At 44.1% G+C, this 21,929-nt stretch overlaps 2 protein-coding genes across 5 annotated transcripts in view; one reads left to right on the top strand and one right to left on the bottom strand.

Moving 5' to 3' along the window:
• The window catches only part of setd3 (SET domain containing 3, actin histidine methyltransferase), a 184,453-nt gene extending 163,599 nt beyond the window's left edge, over positions 1-20,854 (bottom strand). The window contains exons 1-2 of one of the 2 annotated variants that reach the window (XM_072493000.1): positions 20,728-20,847; positions 5,695-5,775 (exon numbers count right to left, since the gene is read on the bottom strand). In XM_072493000.1, the coding sequence (XP_072349101.1) occupies positions 5,695-5,747 (53 nt within the window). In that variant the 5' untranslated portion in view covers positions 5,748-5,775; positions 20,728-20,847. Of the gene's footprint in view, positions 1-5,694; positions 5,776-20,727 lie in introns of both variants that reach the window. The other variant, XM_072493008.1, reaches the window with a different exon arrangement.
• Positions 20,855-20,989: 135 nt separating this feature from the next.
• ccnk (cyclin K) overlaps positions 20,990-21,929 on the top strand; it is a 38,220-nt gene continuing 37,280 nt past the window's right edge. The window contains exon 1 of one of the 3 annotated variants that reach the window (XM_072493029.1): positions 20,990-21,086. The gene's annotated coding sequence lies outside the window, so the exon portion shown is untranslated. Of the gene's footprint in view, positions 21,087-21,152; positions 21,445-21,929 lie in introns of those variants that run through there. The other 2 variants (XM_072493039.1, XM_072493019.1) reach the window with 2 other exon arrangements.

The following is a 21,929-nucleotide window of genomic DNA, read 5'->3' on the forward strand; positions in this document are numbered from 1 at the left end:
AAAATCATGGACATTACATTTATGGTACCGATGTGACATAATAGATGTTCAGATTTTGATGCTGGCTGATGATGAATCTCTATAAACTAGTAATTTTGGCATCAATAATAATCTTTATTGTCACAAGTAGGCTTACATTAACACTGTAATGAAGTTACTGTGAACAGCCCCTAGTCGCCACATCCCAGCGCCTGTTCAGGTACATAGAGGGAGAATTCAGAATGTCCAAATTACCTAACAGCACGTCTTTCGGGACTTGTGGGTGAAAACCTATGCACCCGGAAGAAACCCACGCAGACATAGGGAGAACGTGCAGACTTAACACAGACGGTGACCCAAGCCGGAAATCAAACCTGGGATCCTGGCGCTGTGAAGCAACAGTGTTAACCACTGTGCTATTATGCAGCCCAAGGTTTTTTGGTAGTCTCTACTCTACCTTTGTCTTCCACAACACTAAACATTTCCATTCCAAAAAGCGACTACACCAATTAGCTGTTGTTCTGAAACTTTATTGGATTCAGGGCATCAATTGGTCTGCTTAAAGGTGTAAATACACCTTGCATTTCCGGTGACGATATAACTATTCTAACAATTTTCAAAGGCCGATTCTGAAACGTGCTTGCCAACGTCAGGGAAGTAGCTGGTCCTGGTTCTCATGACACATTTGATCTAGGGCATCTTCTGGCCGAATTGCTTCTTCCATTCCTGCCGTTCTTCACAAACACCAAAATCATTCATTGAGGCACTGTCATTTGATGAGTTAGCAAATGTTACAACTTTTAGTTTTAAACCAGTTTCACTCTTCATTCATTTTGCAGGAGCCTGCTTGATCCCATGCACCAACTTAGAAGGTGATTATAATGTTAAACATGTAATTTGGGATGTGCGAGTATAACCCTAAACATTAATTTATTAGCTGAACAACCTATACTCCCAAGTGTCGGCCTAAACATGCATTTTGGCACTGAAAAAATTAGTGGTCTTGTACACTGCATTCTACAGTCAATTTGGATCCACCTGATTGCTGATCAGAGGACGACAGAAATGCACTAAAACCTAAGCTCACAACGAATTTCATTACTCTCGAGCTGACCTCCAGCAAAATCTGAACAGAAAATCTGAACAGAAAAGGCTGTAAACAATGCGAGTCAACTGCCTCCATAAAACATCAGACAGACCCTGTCTTAGTTCTTTACTTTACCAATGCTATATTTAGAGCATTTTCAGGTTTGCAGCAATTCCAGTTTCTCCTAGTTATTTTATCTGACTGAGTTGTACTAAATATTTAGCTAACCTACAGATTATTTTTGTAAACTGTTTGTTGAAATGCACAGCCTCCAAAATGTTACAACTGCATAAAAGTTGGATTCTCATTCTCTAAATGTATTTGTATTTCTCAGATTGAATGTATTTGCCTATTTGCAAAGCTGATCTAAATCCTTCTGAGAACCAGCATCCTTTGCCTAAACTTGCCCCATTTTAGCATTTTGATTCTAAATATTCCCTAGTGTACATGCTTGATAAATTGCATTAGTGACAGAGATAATGTATAATAAACATAATTATTTGCCTGATTAATGCCTGCTCAAGAGAGCAAGAGATTTTAATTGTATCTGAATGTATAAGGAATGTTCACATCAGTAATTAGGTATTCCAGTCCATTCAAGTGTTCAAACTTCCATCATGCCAAGCACTGTAGATAAGAACCAGTACAAATCCAGCAGATAAGATAAGAACCAGTACAAATCCAGCAGATAAACCAAAGATAATGAAAGACAGATAAACCTTCATGATGACAAGCTGGATTGGTTCCAGGCTGCAAGTAAGCCTTGTATAATTATTGGCATCTCAGCCAAGGCTTTCCTGTGGCAAGAGAACGTCAAAAAGGGCGGTGTATTCATGTGACAAAGGATATTCTCACCCTACGAATTTGATCATTATCCAACATTCTTTAAAAAGTTACAAAGTGTCATGATCAACATCTTACACCCATTCTTTCTGCCCTTTGTTTAAATCTAACTTAATCCAACCATAATGAAGCTAATTAAGCAAGCCTGCAGTGATACCATTCCATTAAAAAAAAATTAAAACGAGAGCGGGTTCCCCCAACTTTTCTCAATAGACAAAAATAACTAAGACAGTACAGGAAGTTGATGTATTGCACTTCATGCATGTTCGGCACTATCACTGCTCCAAAGTAGAAGCAGCACATTACATCGCACATTCATTTCTTATTTCATTGCAGAAATACTGGCCAGGGACCAGCAAAAGCATGAAACAGAACTATTCACAGAGCAGAAACAGTTAAAAAGTGCCCATTAAATTTCTTGCTAACCATTTGATTCGCCAAGCCCCGCAAGTAATCAATAGAATTAATTCTCTGCTTAAAAGACTGCTTAAGTCTACCTTTAAAGATTCCCAAAATAAATGCAAATGCTTACATCCCACTGATATTTTCTAAGCTTTAAGTAATGAATTATAGGGGCAGGGATCCAATGCAACTGGAGATCATTGCCACATGCTGTACAGACACAAAATCCAAACAGAGGTGTTTTATTAGCAGATGCTGATATGCCAAATTAAAAATGGAACTGATCATCTTACACTTATAACTTGCTGTGATATAAATAATTCAGTCTCCACTGAGAGATTGTCCAGTTTTACAGATGTCCTTCACACAGGCCTCTCAACAATACTGCAAGAACCCAAGTAAATTTTCAAAATCAACACGAAATTTAAAACATGAAGTGTTCTGTTCTGTTTCAACTAGGTAAATACAGGTTACACTGTATTTTCAGCCTTCACTTTATTCACAATGTGTGTTTTTTCTGTTGCTGCTCAGTTTCAAAGGGTCCAATGAGTATAACACTTCCAGAAACTTGATTTATTTCCCCAATTCACTTCAGTTTAAATCAAAAGAACAAACTCCTCCTGAAGTGATTAGGTTAAAAAAACGTTATATTCATATTACATCTTTAATGCAATAAAAAGCCTCAAGCTGTTTCATGAGAGTATTGAAAACCAAGCCACATAACACACATTCGGGCAGAAGGCCTAAAATTTAGTCATGGCGGTAGGTTTTAAGGCGTGTCTTCAAAAGGAGGTAGAGAATCAGAAAGGGTTAGAAAGGGAATTTCTGGTTTAGAGAGGGAATTTCAGAGCTTAGGTCCTAGGTAGTTGAAGGCATGCTACCAATGGTGGAGCAATTTAAATTGGGTATGCTCAAGAGACCAGAATTAGATGAGCTTGGATATCTCAGATGGCGTGGAGCTGGGGGAAATTATAAAGATATAGACGGGTGAAGCCATGAAGAGATTTGAAAATAAGGATGAGAATATTAAAATCAAGGCATTGTTTGGCTGAGACCAATGTAAGTCATTGAGTACAAGAGCAATAGGTGAATGGGACATGGTGTAAATAAGGACATGGGCAGCAGAGTTTTGGGTGACCTGAAGTTTATAGAGGATAGAATGTGTGAGTACAGCCAGCAGTACATGTGAATAGTCAAATCGAGAGATAACAAAGGCACGAATCAGAGTTTTAGCAGAAGATGGGTTAAGGCAGGAACAGCATTATGGAGGTGAAAATAGGTGATCTTCATGATGGAGCGGATATCTGGTCGAACACTCAATTTGGTGGCAGATAGGGCGGCATGGTGGCGCAGTGGTTAGCACTGCTGCATCACAGCATCGAGGATCCGCATTCGATCCCGGCCCCGGGTCACTGTACATTCTTCCCTACACTCCAAAAGGATGTGCAGGCTAGGTGAATTGGCCACGCTAAATTGCCCCTTAATTGGAAAAAAAAAGAATTGGGGACACTAAATTTTTTTTTAAATCTTGAGGCAGATAGGATATCAAGATTTCATTAGTTTGGTTTGCTCTCCGACATTTGCCAGGGAGATTGACGCAGTCAATGTCTAGGAAAGGTGTTCGGAGTGTGGACCCCAAAACAATGGTTTCAGCCTTTTCAATATTAATTGGAGGTCATTTCTACACATTTATTACCAGATGTTGAATAAGCAGTCTGATAATTTAGAAACAATGGAGTAGAGTGAGGTGCTGGGTGTCATCAGCGCATAGAGAATCATAGAAACGTTACAGCAAAGAGGAGACTATTCAGCCCACCTTGTCTATGCCAGCCCGAGGACACCCAGGTTCCCTTTCTAATCCCACCTTCCTGCACCTGGTCCATAGTCCTATAACCTAGGGCACTTAAGGTGCAGATCCAGGTACTTTTTAAGAAGAGTTTAGGGTCTCTGCCTCCACCACCAACTCAGGCAGCGAATTCCAGACTCCCACTACCCCCTGCGTACAAATGTTCTTCCTAATGTCCCCTCTACACCTTCTGCCACTTATCTTGAATCTATGTCCCCTGGTTCTAGAATTCTCCACGAAGGGAAACAATTATGCCAATTCCACATGGACAGTGACCCAGGGCAGGGATTGAACCCAGATCCTCGTGCCGTGAGGCAGCAGTGCTAATCACTGCGTCACCGTGTCGCCCCTTTCTTTGGGTTTTCTTTAACTTTACTTCCTAATCTTTTTTCATACCCGCTCTTTGATTTCCTCATTTCCTTTCTGACTTCGTCCCTGCACTTTCTATACTCGTCTAGACTATTTGCAGTGTTTAGTTCTTTATGCCTCTCGTACGCTTTCTTTTTCTGTTTGATCTTCCCCTGTATTCCTCTAAACAGGGGGGAGGGGGGGCGTCTAGATTTGGCAGTATCACTCTTACTTTCGGAGGGAACATGTTATATGTGAAAGCTAACAATGTGCGTTTGGATGATATCACCAAGGGCCACCATGTTGATGAAAGATAGAAAGGGGGGGCAGCAAGGCTAGATCCTTGGGAGACACAAGCATGTGTGAAACACAAGCAGAAAAAGAAGCCAGGTTTCCTGTGCCTGACAAATAGCTAGCACTTTTGCTAGAAATCTGCAAGTGTGAATATGGAGGGGGATAGAAAAAGAGTCTTGGTGCTAAAGCCCCCCTCCCCCCTCCATGGCGGAGTAGCCGGTCAAATCTCACTGCCTTGGCTAACACATGAAGAATGATAATTTGGGAAAGGATAACAAGTGTCCATGCTATATCACGATAGAGAGGAGGAAAAACAAGGACCAAAAAGTTATACAAAATAAAAAGTAGCTATACTTCCAAGTAAGCCAATTCAAAATCTAGTGTATCTGACTGAAGCCCTGAAACAGCGACTTCAAATATTTTTTGCTGCAGGGGCACCCACTGCAAATAGACTCTGGTCCGAACTTCTGAGAGTCAAAGTCAGCTACTCGAAAGCAAAACAATCATCTCAGAATCATGGATAATGAGCACACAACAAAGAAAACAATAGGCCAAGAAATAAAGAAATCTGAGGACAAGATCTGACACTGGAGACCCTTGTAATTCTCCACACACATCCCCTAAAGTTAAGTGGCCACAGTTTGAAAATGTATGGAGTGGAGCTGTAGACAAATTGCAACTGGAAGCCTAGTTACAGATTCCTAATCATTAGACATATGGGTATAAATTTCAGGGCATAAAGTTATTTTTCAAAAGAACAAATTTGTATTAAAAGGAGAGTGACAAAATAGAATATTCCTTTGGGAATAACAGAAACTAATGACTGAATATCCTGCCCAAAACATCTCGGGAATTTTACTCCTTTAACCGATCTTAACACTAGGCCCTGGCTTACCTCCTTTTCAGTGCTCCCAGATCGTGACCAGACTTTTCCTGAACACTATGCATTTTCCCTGTATTTTTCTTGAAGGTTTTCCTGTACACGTGTGTACAAACACACCAAGGAAAAAAAAAGTATGGAAACAATGAATGGTTGAGGCATCTTGGATCTAAAGTTTTACTGTAGCACATACACACTCCCTTTAAAGGAACACTACCTTCATTAAAAAAATGACTTAGACTTAGAACATACAGTGCAGAAGGAGGCCACCCGGCCCATCGAGTCTGCACCAACCCATTTAAGCCCTCACTTCCACCCCATCCCCACAACCCAATAACCCCTCCCAACCTTTTTTTTTGGTCACTAAGAGCATTTTATCATGGCAATCCACCTAACCTGCATGTCTTTGGACTGTGGGAGGAAACCGGAGCACCCGGCGGAAACCCACGCAGGCATGGGGAGAACGTGCACAGACAGTGACCCAGCGGGGAATCGAGCCTGGAACCCTGGCGCTGTGAAGCCACTTGTGCTACCGTGCTGCCCAAAATGTTAAGCAAGCATTTATGTCTGGAGACAGTTATGTTTTGGAGCCTTTTAGATTACAAAGTTTCAAGGCTATTGATTGTACAGAACAGAACCTTCCCATTATGATTAATCTACTTTATTTTTTTCTTCTTTGTTTTACAGAAAGGGAGTTTATATTACTTTTCTGGTCTTCTTGCCCTCTTGCACCTCTGGGTGTTATAGACTTTTCCACCAGAACAGCGTTCATTCAGCCTCCGCTGCTGTGCCCTGCATAAATCTTCCAAGACAAGCTCATCTCAGATTCTTGTTCAGTCAAATGATCCAAAGTACCTCTTGAGCCACCAGTCTTCTCACATCTGGAACAATTATATCCCCAATTCTCTGTGAAATCAAATATTTTCTCACGTTTTGAGAATCTTGCAAAAGCAGACAAGAAGCTTCAGATTGTGGTGAGTGAGGGAATACTCTCCTGCCTGTATCAGTATACGTGATCCTAGCTTTAACACAGGAATCTCACACATATTGAGTGTATCACCAAAGCACTTGACCACACTCCAATTCACACGCACGCACACAAAGAGCCTTCAGTTCAGCAATTGTAAAGCAGGAAAACAATATTTAAATTACTAATTATTGAGACCACCAAATCCATTGGTTTCAGCCGATGTCACAAACTCCATTCCCTAGCCACCAACTTCATTCCTCTCCCTGACAACTGTCTGTAGCTGAACCAATCAGTTCACAACCTTGGTGTTATATCTGACCGAGATGAGCTCCCACCACATAGTCACACCATCACCAAGGCAGTTTGTTTCCTGTAACAGAGAATCATAGAATCTCTACAGTGCAGATGGAGGCCATTTGGCCCATTGAGTCTGCACCAACCTTTCAAAAGACCACCATGCCTAGGCCCAATTCCCCGCACGATTCCTACAACCCCACCCCAAGGGACAATTTATCGTGACCAATCCACCTAACCTGCAGATCTTTGGACTGTGGGAGTAAACTGGAGCACCTGGAGGAAATTCACACAGACACAGGGAGAAAGTGCAAACTCCACAGTCACCCGAAGCCAGAATTGAACCCACGTCCTTGGCGTTGTGAGGCAGCAGAGCTAACCAATGTGTCACCGTGCTGTACTTACCCAACTCTGCCCTCGGCTCAGCTCATCAACATGGAAATCCTCATCCATGCCTTTGTTACCTCTAGACTCAACCATTCCAATGCATACCTGGCTGGCTTCCCATCTTTAACCTCAGGTCCTCCAGCACTTACAATAATGGCATCTTATGCATCCCAATTTTCAACCTTTCTACTGGCAACCATGTGCTCAGCTGAAAAGACCCGAAGACTTGAAATTCCCCCCTTACTAACCTCTTTGCCTCTCTATCTCACTCCTGGTAAACACCCCCTTAAAACCCACCCTTTTTGTCATCTTGTCCAATAGCTCCTTATGTAGCTCAGTGTCATAATTTTGTCCGATAGTGATGTTTAAGGGGTGTCTTGACGCCTGGTATGGTGGGCATTAGCTACAAGGAAAGGTTGGAGAAACTCGGTTTGTTCTCACTAGAACGACCTGATAGAAGTCTACAAAATTATGAGGGGTATGGACAGAGTGGATCGTCAGAAGCTTTTTCCCCAGGGTGGAGGAGTCAATCATTAGAGGACATAGGTTTAAGGTACAAGGGACAAAGTTTAGAGGAGATGTGCGAGGGAAGTCTTTTATTCGCAGAGGGTAGTGGGTGCCTGGAGCTCGCTGCCGGAGGTGGTGGTGGAAGCAGGTACGAAAGTGATGTTTAAGGGACGTCTTGACAAATACATGAATAGATTGGGAATAGAGGGTTATGGACTCCTGGAGTGCAGAAGGTTTTAGATTAGATGGGCAGCATGGTCGGCGCAGGCTTGGAGGGTCGAAGAGCCTGTTCCTGTCCTGTACTTTTCTTTGTTCTATAGTTTGGCCTCAGCTGGAGTACTCTGTCCAGTTCGGAGTGCCTTATTTTAGGACGGTATTAGCGAGAGTGCAGAAAAGATTCACGGGAATGGTTCCAGGGATAGAAAATAGGAGGAGGCCATTCGTCCCTTTGAGCCTACTCCACCATTCATTATGATCATGGCTGACCATCCAACTCAATAGCCTAATCCCACTTTAACCTCATCTGCTTTGATCTTCTTCGATCCAAGTGCTATATCTAACTGCTTCTTGAAAACATACAATGTTTTGGCCTCAACTTCATCCTGTGGTAACGAATCCCACAGGTTGACCGCTTTCTGGGTGAAGACGTTTCGCCTCATCTCTGTCCTGAATGGTCCTCGTATCCTCAGACTGCGACCCCTGGTTCTGGACACACCCATCGTCGGGAATATCCTTCCTGCATCTACCCTGTCTAGTCCGGTCAGAATTTTATACTTTTCTAGGAGATCCCCTCCTTCTTCTGAACTCCAATGAATATAATCCCAACAGATTCAATCTCTTCTTATAAGTCAGTCCCACCATATCAGGAATCAGTCTGGTATACCTTTGCTGCACTCCCTCTAGAGCAAGAACAACCTTCCTCAGATAAGGAGGCCAAAACTGCACACAATATTCCAGGTATGGCCTCACCAAGGCCCTGTATAATTTCAGCAAGACATCTCTGCTCCTGTAGTCGAATCCTCTCACTACGAAGGCCAACATACAGTTTGCCTTCTTTACTGCCTGGAGAACGTGCTTACCTTCAGTGACTGGATAAGGAGTTGAAGAAAGGTTGGAGAAGTTAGGACTGTTTTTCTTGGAGATTTGATAGAGGTATCCAAATCATGATGGATCCAAACAGAATGGATAGGGAAAGACTGTTCCCACAGGTGAAAGGATTGAGAACAAGAAGGCGCAGATTTAAAGCAACTGGATTTAAAGCAGCAAAATCTACACGAGGAAAATAAATTAGACTACTGGACGTCCGGTGGCATCATGTGAGAGCAAGTCGCACGAAAGGTGGCCCCTGCCAGGCTCTTCGTTTTTTGATCCTTTTTGCCCGTTTTTCAGGGGATTTACGTGTCCAAACCTAGTTGGCTGATCGAGGGAACAATTACTCCACAGAGTTATGGCGAAAGGTTTGACAACAAAGGCTGCTGGGAAAAAAAAAGTTTGGCAGGCTGACGAAGGAATCTGAAGGGCAGAAGATTGTGGAGGCAGCCACGTCCATTGCAGTGGGCACACTAGCTGTGGTGATGGCGCAGGAGCTGGAAGAATTTGGAAACCAGGTCGACCAGCAATTTGAGCGACAAGGTAAGATGAAGGAATCCTTTAAAGCCACTGTTAAGGAGGCATTGGGCCGATCGGAGAGCAGCTGGGTAAGACCTCAAAGGCTGTGTAAGAGCAAGGCGAGATGTTGAAGGTCGTGGAGGCCTTGTCGCAGCATGAGGGGCGGTTTGCCTTGATGGAAGTGAAGTTACAGCCTCCCCGAACAGGCGCCGGAATGTGGCGACTAGGGGCTTTTCACAGTAACTTCCTTTGAAGCCTACTTGTGACAATAAGCGATTTTCATTTCATTTCATTTCATTTCAGTTGCTGCTCGTGGCAGAGAATAACAAGGGCAAAAGTGGAAGATTTGTAGAACATGTTGCAGCAATTGAACCTCAAGGCCGATGGGAGTGGAGGATTCGAGACCAACCGCGTACTTCTCGAAGATGTTCTCTCGGCTGGTGGGAGGGGATGAGGTGTTCACCCCTCCGGAGTTGGAGAGAGCCCATCGGGCACTCCTGGAGAAGCTACGGCCGAATGAGCCACCGCGGGAGGTGATTATCCCTTTCATAGTCTCCAGTGGAAGGAGTGAGTCCTGGAGTGGGCAAAGCAGAACCGTAACATTGATTGGGATGGGGACTCAGTGCGGATCTACCAGGACATTGGGATAGAACTGGCGAAGAGGCATGCGGTCTTCAATAAGGCGAAGGCAGTTAAGCAGTACCTACAGCAAAGGACTGCGGTTCAGGTAGCTGTACCCGGCGTGACTGCGAGGATCGATGGACTCGAAGAATCATTTATTTGATAGAGGCCTGCATCAGAGAGATGGGATTGGGACCGGTCTGAGGAGAGCTGATGGGGAATTTGAGAGAGATGGGGTGGGGGGGCAGTTTGATGATGATGTTTTACTACAACGTGTCAATGTTTCTTATTATTTTTTCTTGGATTTTAGGGTTGGAAAAGGAGGGGAAGAGGATAGTTAGGACGCCAGGGCTTGGGTACTTGGGTGGGTAGGGTGTGCAAGGAACCATTAGGCTGTTGTTTCTGGTTGGATTTTTGGAGGGAGATCCTGGGTGGGGCCATCTCATTGGCAAGCAGGAGTGGCTAGTTAGTGTGAGTGGAGGGGGGGGGGTGGAAAGAGTGGTGGTGGTGGCTGCAAATCATTAGGCCAGTTTTGGTAAGGCCCAATGGGTCGAGTTATTTGTTCATTTGTTTGGTAAGGGGTTGGGGTTAGCGAAGGCAGCAGGTAGTCTGAAAGCCTGGGTATGGGGAGTGGGGGATAATTTTTCACGGTGGAAAGGGCTGATGAAAGAGTGAGTGGGGTGGTAGCGGGCTTTGAGAGACCCCCGACAAGGTGAGTCACCTGGAATGTGCAGGGCCGGAGGGGGGGGGTTTAAAAAGGGAAAGAGTTATGAGAAGCTTTATAGATCATAGCCACCAGAGGACGAGCGGGGAACGGCAGTTTTTAGGAGGGTCTAGAGTTTCCCAAGGTGGGGGAGGAATTGTGGGAAGAACTGTAGGTGCCGGAGGAATTGGAAGAGCTCTGAACAGCCCAAGAAAACATAGACTGGGAAGGCGCCAGGGCCAGATGGGTTCCCAGTAGAATTTTATAAGATGTTTGCTGATCAGTTGGTTCCGTTATTTATGACGTCGTAAAATGATTCCCTGGAGTGGGGTTCTCTCTCTGAGACATTGGGGCAGGCATCCATCTCCCTTCTCCTGAAAAAGGATAAGGATCCCACTGAGTGAGGGTCTTATTGCCCAATTCCATTGCTCAATGTGAACACAAAGCTTTTGGCCAAAGTCCTGGCGGTACGGTTAGAGCCCCGTCACCCGGAGGTAAACAGAGACAATCAGATTGGATTTGTGAAGGGCCAAAAGGGGTCTTCCAACGTGAGACGACTGTTCAATGTTGTTCTCACCCCAGAACAGGAGATAATAGTGCTGCTGGATGCAGGAGAAAGCTTTTGGCAGGGTTGAGTGGAGGTACCTCTTTGCAGTCTTGGAGAAGTTTGGGTTGGGTTTCTGACATGGGTGCGGTTGTTGTACATGGCTCCTTCGGCCAGCGTGCGTACCATGAGTTTGGGTCGTTAGGGGGAACGAGACAGGGTTGTCCTATGTCTCAGCTCTTGTTCGCGCTGACAATTGAGCCACTGGTGATTGAGCTACTGGTGATTGCTCGGAAAGCCTCAACTAAGTGGAAAGGAATTATTTGAGGTGGGGTGGAACACAAGGGTGTCCTTGTATGTGGATGACCTTTTACTATACAAGAGGGACCCAAGGCCAGTTATGGGGGAACATAATGGGTATGTTGAAGAGCCTTGGCTCCTTCTCGGGATCCAAGTTAAATTTAGGGAGAGTGAGTATTTTGTGGTCAACTCTTCTGAGAGGGAAGCCAGGTGGGGGGGGAGAGGGGGTTGCCTTTCCGCCTGGCTCGGACTAGCTTTCAGTATTTGTGGGTCTAAGTGGCTCTGGATTAGTCGTGGCTCCGTAAATTGAATTACACCAACCTGGTGGGGAGGGTCAAGGCTGACCTACAAAGGTGGGAAAGCCTTCCACTGTCCTTGGCGGACCAGGTTCAATCTGATAAGATGAACATCTTGCCGAGTTTGTGCTTTTATTTCAGTGCCTTCTGGTATTTCTATCCAAGGCTCTTTTCTTCAGGGGATTGAGCAACTTATATCAGATGGACGTGGAAGCTTTCGAGAGAGTGCAAAGAAGGTTCACCACAATGTTGCCTGGTCTCGAGAGTGTTGGCTAGGAGGAGAGGTTGAATAAACTAGGATTGTTTTCACTGGAAAGACGGAGGCTGAGGGGAGGCCTGACAGAGGTCTACAAAATTGAGAGGCATAGACAGGGTGGATAGTCAGAGGTTCCCCCCCAAGGGTGGAAGTGTCAATTACAAGGGGGCAAGGCTCAAGGTGAGGGGGAAAGTTTAAGGGAGATGTACAGGGTAAGTTTTTCACGCAAAGTGGTGAATGCCTGGAACGTGCTGCCAGTGGATGTGGTGGAAGCAAGCACATTAGCAACATTTACGAGGCATCTGGAAGGATTCATGAATAGGACAAAATAGAGGGATATGGACCGAGTAAGGGCAGTGGGTTTTCTTTTTAAGGTAGGGCATCATGATCGGTATAGGCTTGGAGGGTAGAAGGGCCTGTTCCGATGCTGTACTTTTCTTTGTTCCGTGTATATCTTGTTTCATACGGGTGGGGAAACCCACAGGATGATTACAATCTTCTTGATATACTTTTGACATTATAGAGAAAATTTTCAAACGTTCCCTCAGGGGATTAAGTTGGTCAGGTGGTGTACATGATACAATGTTAATAGAAGGAACATGTTTGATGATACTATTCATTGTTCCACACTTCCTATTCTTATAATGGCTGGTGAGTGGCTAACGTTGTCAAATCTGAATGAGACTCTTCTGTCTGAATCAAAACAGTTTGAAAATCCCATGAGAAAGCAGTTCTTTGGGTGACACGGTGGCGCAGTGGTTAGCACTGCTGCCTCACGCGCCGAGGACTTGGATTCGCTCCCTGCCCCAGGCCACTGTTCATGTAAAGTTTGCACATTCTCCCTGTGTTTGCGTGGGTCTCACCCCCACAACCCAAAGATGTGCAGGGTAGGTGAATTGGCCACGCTAAATTGTCCCTTAATTGGAAAAAAAGAATTGGGTACTAAGTTAAAACAAACAGGAAAAAAAAGGATGTGGAGGGAGTTCCTACAGAGGGATAGACATTTGGGGGGGGGGGGGGCTTGTGCTACCAAATTTGATGTATTACTACTGGGCTGCCAACAAGGAGGTGTTGGGGTGGTGGGTCATGCAGAGGGTCCAATTTGCGGGCCTGCCCTGCACATCTTTGGGTTGTGGGGGTGAGACCCATGCAGACACGGGGAGAATGTGCAAACTCCACATGAACAGTTTGGGCGTGCTGGCGACGGCGTCTTTGCACAAAGTATTCTTCAAACCCGTTGGTTGTGTTCACTTTAAAAATATGGAGTCAACTCCGGCAACGCTGGGGTCATCATCAAGGTGGGTCCCTATTTGCATGAACCACTTATTCAAACTGGCGAAGTTGGATGCCACATTTGGGGATGAACAGGCCTGGAGAGAGAGAGGGATTTATTTTTGGAGGGGCGGTTTGCCAGTCTGGAGGAGCTAAAAGAGAAGTCGGGCTCTTGAGCTCAGACACGTTTAGGTAGCTCCAGGTTCTAAATTCTGCTCAACCAATATTTCCAACATTTCTGGTGGCGCTGCCTTCAACCTTATTGGATAGGATTCTTTCCTGCTAAGGTTCAGAAGAGGACAGTACATCCGGCATCTATGGACGGATTTTGGGGAAGAGTTGGTCTCAGTGGTGTGGGTGAATGCTAAATGGGCGGAGGAGCTTGGACCCATGGTGGACGAGGTGGTGTAGAATGAGTCGCTCTGCAGAGTGAAAGCTATGTCATCCTTTACGAGGTGGACTCCGATCCAGCTCAAGGTAGTGCTTAGGGCACACCTCACCAAGCAAGAATGAGTTGTTTCTTTGATGGGGTTGAGGATAGGTGCAAGCGCTGTTCGAGGGGGCCTGCGAACCATACGCACATGTTCTGGTCCTGTCCCAAGCTTGTGGATTTCTGGGTCTCATTTTTTCCAAGCTCAATATGGCAATCCTGAATATTGAGCTGGAGCCCTGTCCTTTAGTGGCTATATCCGAGGCATCGAACCTGCCGGAATTGCGGACGGGTGCAGGGGCAGGTGTCCTGGTATTCACCTCGCTGGCTCTTGGAGGCGATTCATCCTGAGTTAGAGACTGCTGATCCCACCTAGCGCCTTGCCGTGACTAGGTGACTTAATGGAGCTTTTGCACCTCGAAGAGGTCAAATATACCGTGAGGGGGTCAATCGGAGGGTTCTACTGTAGCTGGCAACCGTTCATATTGTACTTTAGGGAATTGGTCACTGTTAACTGTTGGGGGGGGGGGGGGTTAACTAGGTTATTGTTTTAATTATTTGGTTTACTGTTGTTTGTAATTTTTATACTTTTTGTATTCTTTGGATATAAAGTGATAAATGTTTACTAAAAATATTTTTTTTTAAAAAAGAAATGAAACTGTTTTCTGAAAAGGAAGAATGAGAAGGCAGGGGAGTAGCACTAGGTGAATTTTTCACTTGGACAGCCAGTACAGGCACAATGGGCTGAATGGCAATCTTCTGTACTGTAACAATTCTGTGATCCTATGATAATGTTTGAAAACTACAGCGGTGTGTGGTGGGTCCTGCATCCTCCCGACATTGAACAGAAGTTCCTCTTTCACTACTTCACTTTTTTGCAAGATCTTCTCTTCCTGCGACTATCATCGGTTTTACAATCAAAGCTTAGCCATCACCTAATCATTAATTATTGATGTCTATGGTCTTCCCTCCCAGTTTTCAACACTAATGGAATCCTGCAGTACAGGTTTGACAACTGCAATTGTTACAAAACACAATCATGATTATTCAACATTATGTTAGGACTGTGCGAGAATCCCAATAATTTGCGAGACTGTGAGGGAAGACTACTAAACCACAGGAGTACCACACTGACGAATGGGTATCTTTTATGGTAAAACAAACTAATATAAACATATAATTCACCATATTATCAACAAAGGTATAGCTTTTCAATTAACAGTTCTTAAACAAAAGGGGGAAAAAAACCTGAACTCACTATTTACACCTGCCACAGTATATTCCAGTTAATCAACCCAATATAGTTCTAATGCCACTATAAAAATCAAAATTACATGTTTCTCTGTGCAGACATTTGGAGAGACCCTTTCAGGAACAACCTGAAAATCTTTGTCTTGTCAGACTAAAATTCTACAGCAAAACTACAGACTGACCTGGCTCCTCCCCATTAATTACATCATCTGTACCGCAAGCATCAGGTATTATCCAGTCCCCTCCCACTAAAATGTCACGTGCTCTGCTTAGCTAGGATTAAACACAAACCCTCATAAAATTATCTATACTACAGGGAAACTCCTAAATATTAAGAATATTCCATTAGCCATCTACATGTAAACAGATATTGCATCAGTCATCTATATGTAAAAAGTAAATTGTTAAAAATCAATGATTATTTCACCTTTACAACCTCTTAATCACAGCTTAAAAAAAAAAATTAGAGTACCCAATTATTTTATTTTTTTCCCCAATTAAGGCGCAATTTAATATGGTCAATCCACCTAACATGCACATCTTTGGGTTGTGGGGGTGAAACCCACGTAGATACGGGGAGAATGTGCAAACTCCACACGGACAGTGACCCAGGGCCGGGATTCAAACCCGGGTCCTCAATGCCGCAGTCCCAGTGCTAACCACTGCACCACGTGCCACCCCCGCTTTAGCAAACTTACTGCCAATATATGTTTGAATCAAGGGTTTTTAAATAACATTACTACAAAACATAAAATATAACGTAATAATTTCCTACATTCATCACAATTGGAACCAAAGCTCAACCTTATTGCAATGCCAAAATAAAACTACCAATGATGCCAGAAGAGCAGACCAAAATTACAAGTTTCTATCTGTTCTGGAGTCAACTGTGACTCAGTTTTTTCTAGATGTCCAACACGGTTGGCAAAACGCCTGGTAATGTAATTAATATTAAAGTTATATTAAACAAATTGCATGGCTGACACCTAGATCCAAAAGGGCTTTACTATAATCTGCAAGATATTAAATTTTTAAAAAGCCTATTTCATTGCATAAACATGCTGCAGGGGATATATTAGGTGCAGTTATTCTCTATCCAGAAAAAAGCTTTTGTAATGCCACAGGCTGGATTCCCTTTGTGCTCACAAACATTTTAAAAATAGTATTTTTTGCACCTAAATCACATACATCTGTATACATGTCGAGAATAGCAGATATCCAGAAGCAATTACAATTATTCAAATCATCAGCTATAAGGTCTAGAGTAATTTTATAATAGCCATCAGAACAGTGAAATTGGATTCTTGCCTTACAATCATTTCAGAACATGTTTCCCCCTTACTAACTTATATTCTGTTAACGTCTTTTACATTGTAAGTCTATTTTCTGGACACAGTGTGGGCAAGGCTGCCAGGACCCAGTCTTTTTTTAAATTCTTCCATGGGATACTGGTGTCACTGGCAAGGCCAGAATTTGTTTCCCACCCCTAACTGCCCTTAAACTGAGTGACTAGTTAGGCCATTGTAGAGAGCAGTTATGAGTCAACCGCATTGCTGTGGGTCTGGAGTCACATGTAGGCCTGACCAGGTAAGGATGGCAGATTCCTTCCATAAAAGGACATGAGTGAATCAGATGGGTTTTTACAACAATCAGGGAATCAGGTCTTCAATTTCAGATTTTATTAACTGAATTTAAATTGCACCAGCTGCCGTGCTGCAATTTGAACCTGTGTCCTCGGAACATCAGCCTGGGCCTCTGGATTACTGGTCGAGTGACATTACGACTAGACCACCGTCTCCCCTTGAACCACTGATGCAAAAGATTTGAAATGGAATAATCAATGTCATCATCTGATTATAAAGAAATTCTATGGTTAGCATATATTAATGATGGCAACCATTGAAACATACACCTCGAAAACATGATGGAGGAAACGAGATAGCTCACTCCTCCAAGGATGTGCATTTCATGTCACTGCTGAACATTTTCAGTGATAAATCATTACGCACAGTACATTGATCTGTTGACTTAAACTCAGTCTTGAATACAATGCACACTATCACACCTAAAAACATATTATCTGGTCATGTTTGTGGGCCTAGTTTTGTGTAATTTGGCTGCTACATTTCCTATATTACATCAATAACTACGCTTCATAAGAACAAGGAGCAGGAGTACGCAAGTCAGTACCTCAAGCCTGTTCTGCCATTCAATACGATCATGGCTGATCTCAGCTCAGCATCATCGCTACCTTCCTGCCCAAATCCCCATAACCCTTCATCCTGCTACTAATTTAAAACCTATCTATCACCTGGTTAAATTTGTTTAGTGTTCCAGTGTCTACTACAATCTGGGGTAGAAAATGCCACAGATTCACGACCCTTTGAGTGAAGTAATTCCTCCTCATTTCTGTTTTAGATCTGTCGCTCCTTAGCCTAAAATTAAGCAGTTAATTGGCTTTCAAGTGCTTTGGAATGTCCTTAGAGAATAAATGCACTATATAAATGGCAGTTCGGCCATTCTGTGTAACTGATAATCTACACACCTAGTTTTTTTCCCCCTTTATTCTTTCATGTGCTGTGGGAGTCACTGACAAAAGAATGCATTTGTTGACCAGCACTAATTGTCCTTAAACTGAGCGGTTTGCTAGGCCATTTCTAGGCCAGTTAAGAATCGACCACACTGCTGTGGGTCTGGAGTCACATGTAGATCAAACTGAGTAAGGATGGCAGATTTCCTTCTCGAAAGGACATTAGTCAACCAGATTTATTATTTCAATTCAAATTCCCATGTCCCTAGGGCATTAGGGTTAGGGATTGCTAGTCCAGTGCAATAATCCTTTGGATTGCTAGTCCAGTGACATTAACACCACGCCACATCTCCTAATTTTATGTCGCATGACTGACACGCTGACTACCTTCACAAGAATAATAATATTTATTAGTGTCACAAGTAGGCTTACGTTAACACTCCAATGAGGTTACTGTGAAAATCACTTAGTTGCCACACTACATTCAGAATGTCCACTTCATTTAACAAGCTTGCCTTCCGGGACTTGTGGGAGGAAACCGGAGCACCCGGAGGAAACCCATGCATCCGGATAGACCGTGACCCAAGCCGGGAATCAAACCTGGGTTCCTGGCGTTGTGAAGCAGTACTGTTAACCACTGTGCTACCATGCCAACTTAAGCAGTCCATGGATGTTTAAATAATAAATTGAGCAATTGTAAGTGTATATGTAAATTTAGGAAAGTTAAAACTTTTCAAACAATGTTTCTTACATTTACTTTTTCTACCTCCTGTACTTGGTCATTCCATTTTTGCTCATTCTAAACAAGATTTCAGTTTTCCCCACTCTACCTGCTATGCAGGCCAGCTCTCCAATGGCTCTCAGTGACCATTGACAAAAATTACACCATTCCCGAATTCTCACTTAGATTTGTAACAACCTAATCAAGCATTTACTTCAGGGATTTCTGAGCAACAGTGACCTCGGTGTCACAAAAGCATTGCTGATGTGACACAGGAGGAAAAAAAGGAATTTATTTTGGATTGTTTTATTTTGGATTGTTTTAGCAATGGACATAATGACCAAATGGCCTCCTACTGTGCTATCAACATCTATGATTCTAAAACAGTTCATTCTTTGACTTGCCACGAGCAGCAGAACCGGGGAAGAGTAATATAAAAAAGAAAAAAAATATTGCATTCAAGTAGATTCCCTATGTATTTCAGGTCATTCTGGACATCTAAGCAACCTACCTACAAATGCAAAACATTGCACAATAAAACTTCAAGATCGCAGATACTTATCAGTTCTAAGAAAACAAAATGCCCTGGTATATAAGTATACCCACACCAACCTTTCAGAGGGATGAAAAGGGTTTCAGAGAAGCATAATGTTTTTATTTCTATTAAACCTAAAATGTTGTCCAGACACCATAAAAAGAATCAATGTAAAGCATGATTGTAATGTTATCACGACCATTAAAAATAAGATACTCTAACTTTAAATAGTTACTACCCTAAACCAAAGTTTGTCTTCTGTTGGCCTAGCAAACATTCCTCCTTCAACCAACATCACTAAAAACAGATTAATTAAATCATTGGCTGCTGCATTAGTCTACTTCAAAAAGGTTGTATGAAGAATTTTTGGAGGACCAATCATTAAGAAAACACTTGCATTTTCAGGGTTTCAAAACATCCCAAAGCACTTTACAGCCAATAGACTATTTTTGAAGTGTAGCCACTGTCGTAATGTAGGAATCATTCCTGTATTGCAACGTGACCTGAACAGTATACACAAGAGCGCTAGATAAATTCAATCAACATTGCCTCCAGGCGCATCTTCCAGATTCAATAGGAGGACCATAAAAAACACACGAGTGCCCTTCTTGAATCCAGGTCATCATTCAGGCAATGCTCCTGCAAAATCAGCTTTGACAGAATGGCCATAGAGTCTGGACGGCCGAAAACCATCTGCTCCGCCAGGTCCTTTTCTCTCGACTTGGCAACAGTCCAGGGAGGACAGAGAAAATTCTTCAAAGACATTTTGGAGCTTTCCTTGAAGTACAGCAGTGTTGACCTTAATAACTGGGAGGAGCTTGTCACTAATCGCTCAGAATGGCAACAACTTGTGCATCAAGCTTCGAGACCCATTTTCGTAACAATGAAGCAGAGAAGGAAAAAATAGAAAGAAAATCCTGCACTCCAGATCGTACTACCTCTGAGGATGTCCTGCCCCATGTGCAGGTCGAGAATCAGCCTAATCCTGCTCCTAGGTCTTATGATCTTCTGGCAGAAACTCACGACCCCGAGTAGATAGCATCCTCGCATGGAGGGCTTTCAATGAGGTCTATTGTCATGTAGGCAATGCAGCAGCTAACTTATTCAGAACAATCGCCCACAAATGACAATATGATAAAGGCTAGATTATTTGGTTTCATTAATGTTGTCAGATCACTTGGGAAAATTTCTCTGCTCTTTTCCGAAATGCTACCATGCATCCGAAAGACAACATCCCCAACAGTGTCTGGTAATGGCTCTGGGCTGTCAGTCTAGATTTTTGTCTGGTCACAAGGGTCTGGAGTGGAACTTTCTGAATCCTCACAAAACCATCCATGCCTCACAATTCGGTGAACAGCAACTGCCTGCTGTCCTTGGCATTAGACAGTGCAGTGAATGGCACTGCCCATTCATATTTAAAATTGAACCGCTCCCTCACCCCCAAAAAGTTCACTTCTTCTACTCAAGTCTTAAAAGCAGCAAGTGACTTTCAACAATTGCTCAACAGCAGAATGAAACAAACACTGTTTGTAGCCTTGATTGAACCTGGTCTCACTTTGCACACGCTTTATCCAAAGTCTGGCTTGATGAGCAAGGTTTAGATGATCCCTGACACCATATCGAGTGTGCAATGGCCAAATAAAGGGTTAAGGCTGGTAGAGGAAGCTCTGCAAGGCCCAGCCTTACCCCCATCACTCACTCATGCTCTATCGCCTTATGCTTATATAGGAGCTCAGAGAGCCGGGTGCCCACCGCACTTTATACCGAAAAGAATTAATGGCAACATTTAAAAAATTAAACACCGAAGAGAATAATTAAGCAACCTGAACACCGCAGCTCTTGGATGAAGGTAAATGGATTCGGTAGTGAGAGCGGAAAAAAACACCCCAGTCAGTCAAGCTTTGCTGCTGACCTCTCAGCCTAACTTGATAGCTGCCCGAGCAGCACGCCTTCCCCCGTGCCTGGCACCCATTGGCGAGGCCTGCTGTCAATCACAGGCCGGCTCGAGCCTTCCTCCGATTTCAACTGTCAACCGAGCGCCGCCGCCCTCCCCCTTCCGACCCCTCCTCCTTCCGACCCCTCCTCGTGCAGCCCCGCCCCTTCAGTCTGTCCCCCTCCGGGAGGATTACCGCCGATTAGGCGGATGACGCCAGCCCGACCATCCGATGGCGGCTTTTGATTGGTGAGAATGCCATGTCAATTACACGACGTCGGGCACAGAAGGGGGTGGAGGCAGGTCCGGTCGGGCCGCGCGCTGGCGCAGTTGGCCATTGTCTGCGTGGGGGTGGTTCATTCAAAATGGCGGCGCCCTGTCTCTGACTCGTTTGGGAAGTTAGCGAGGCGGAGTGAAAGTGCCGGCGAGGGATTTGGGGTTCGTTGATCGATCCGTCTTCACCCTCGTCACCCCGGATCCTGCCCCCGCGCTGGGTCGAGACTGAGTCAGCTGGTTGCTAAGCGGGGGCAGTGGACTCGGTTGGACGGTCGGGGAGAGGTAGCCGAACCTGGTTCAGTGGAGGCTTGGGGCCTCGGCACTGTCTCAGGTAAGAGAGCGCGACGGGCACATGTCGCTGGCGCCTCGGGATACTGTGCGTTGGTTCACCTCTGAACTGCTTTGGGCCGTCTGCTCCTTTTGAGCAGGCGGGGGATAATAGTGAGGTTCATCTCTCAGCTTCGCGTCTTCTGGTTGAGGTAGAGTGAAGTGGGGAGGAACATTATACCTCTCCACAAAGGAAGTGTAATTTACAGAGTCCATTCGGTGACCCCTGGATAATTTGTGTTGAGCTGTTTACCAGTACAGAGAGGGCCGAGGACGCTCCATGTCTTTGTTGTTTTGCGGGAGCTTACTAAGGACAACCACGCACGTTTGGGGGCAATGCACCCCTCACGTTAGATACATTTCTGCATATGTTGTCTTTGAGGAATTCCGATCACTTGGTAAAGCTCTGATCAGTTGAGTTGACGAAATTTTTGACCATATTTAGTTCTGTTGTCGAGATGTTTTGAGAACTGATCTGCACGTTTTGGA

Source organism: Scyliorhinus torazame, chromosome 2, assembly GCF_047496885.1.
Source record: "Scyliorhinus torazame isolate Kashiwa2021f chromosome 2, sScyTor2.1, whole genome shotgun sequence".
Lineage (NCBI taxonomy): Eukaryota > Metazoa > Chordata > Chondrichthyes > Carcharhiniformes > Scyliorhinidae > Scyliorhinus > Scyliorhinus torazame.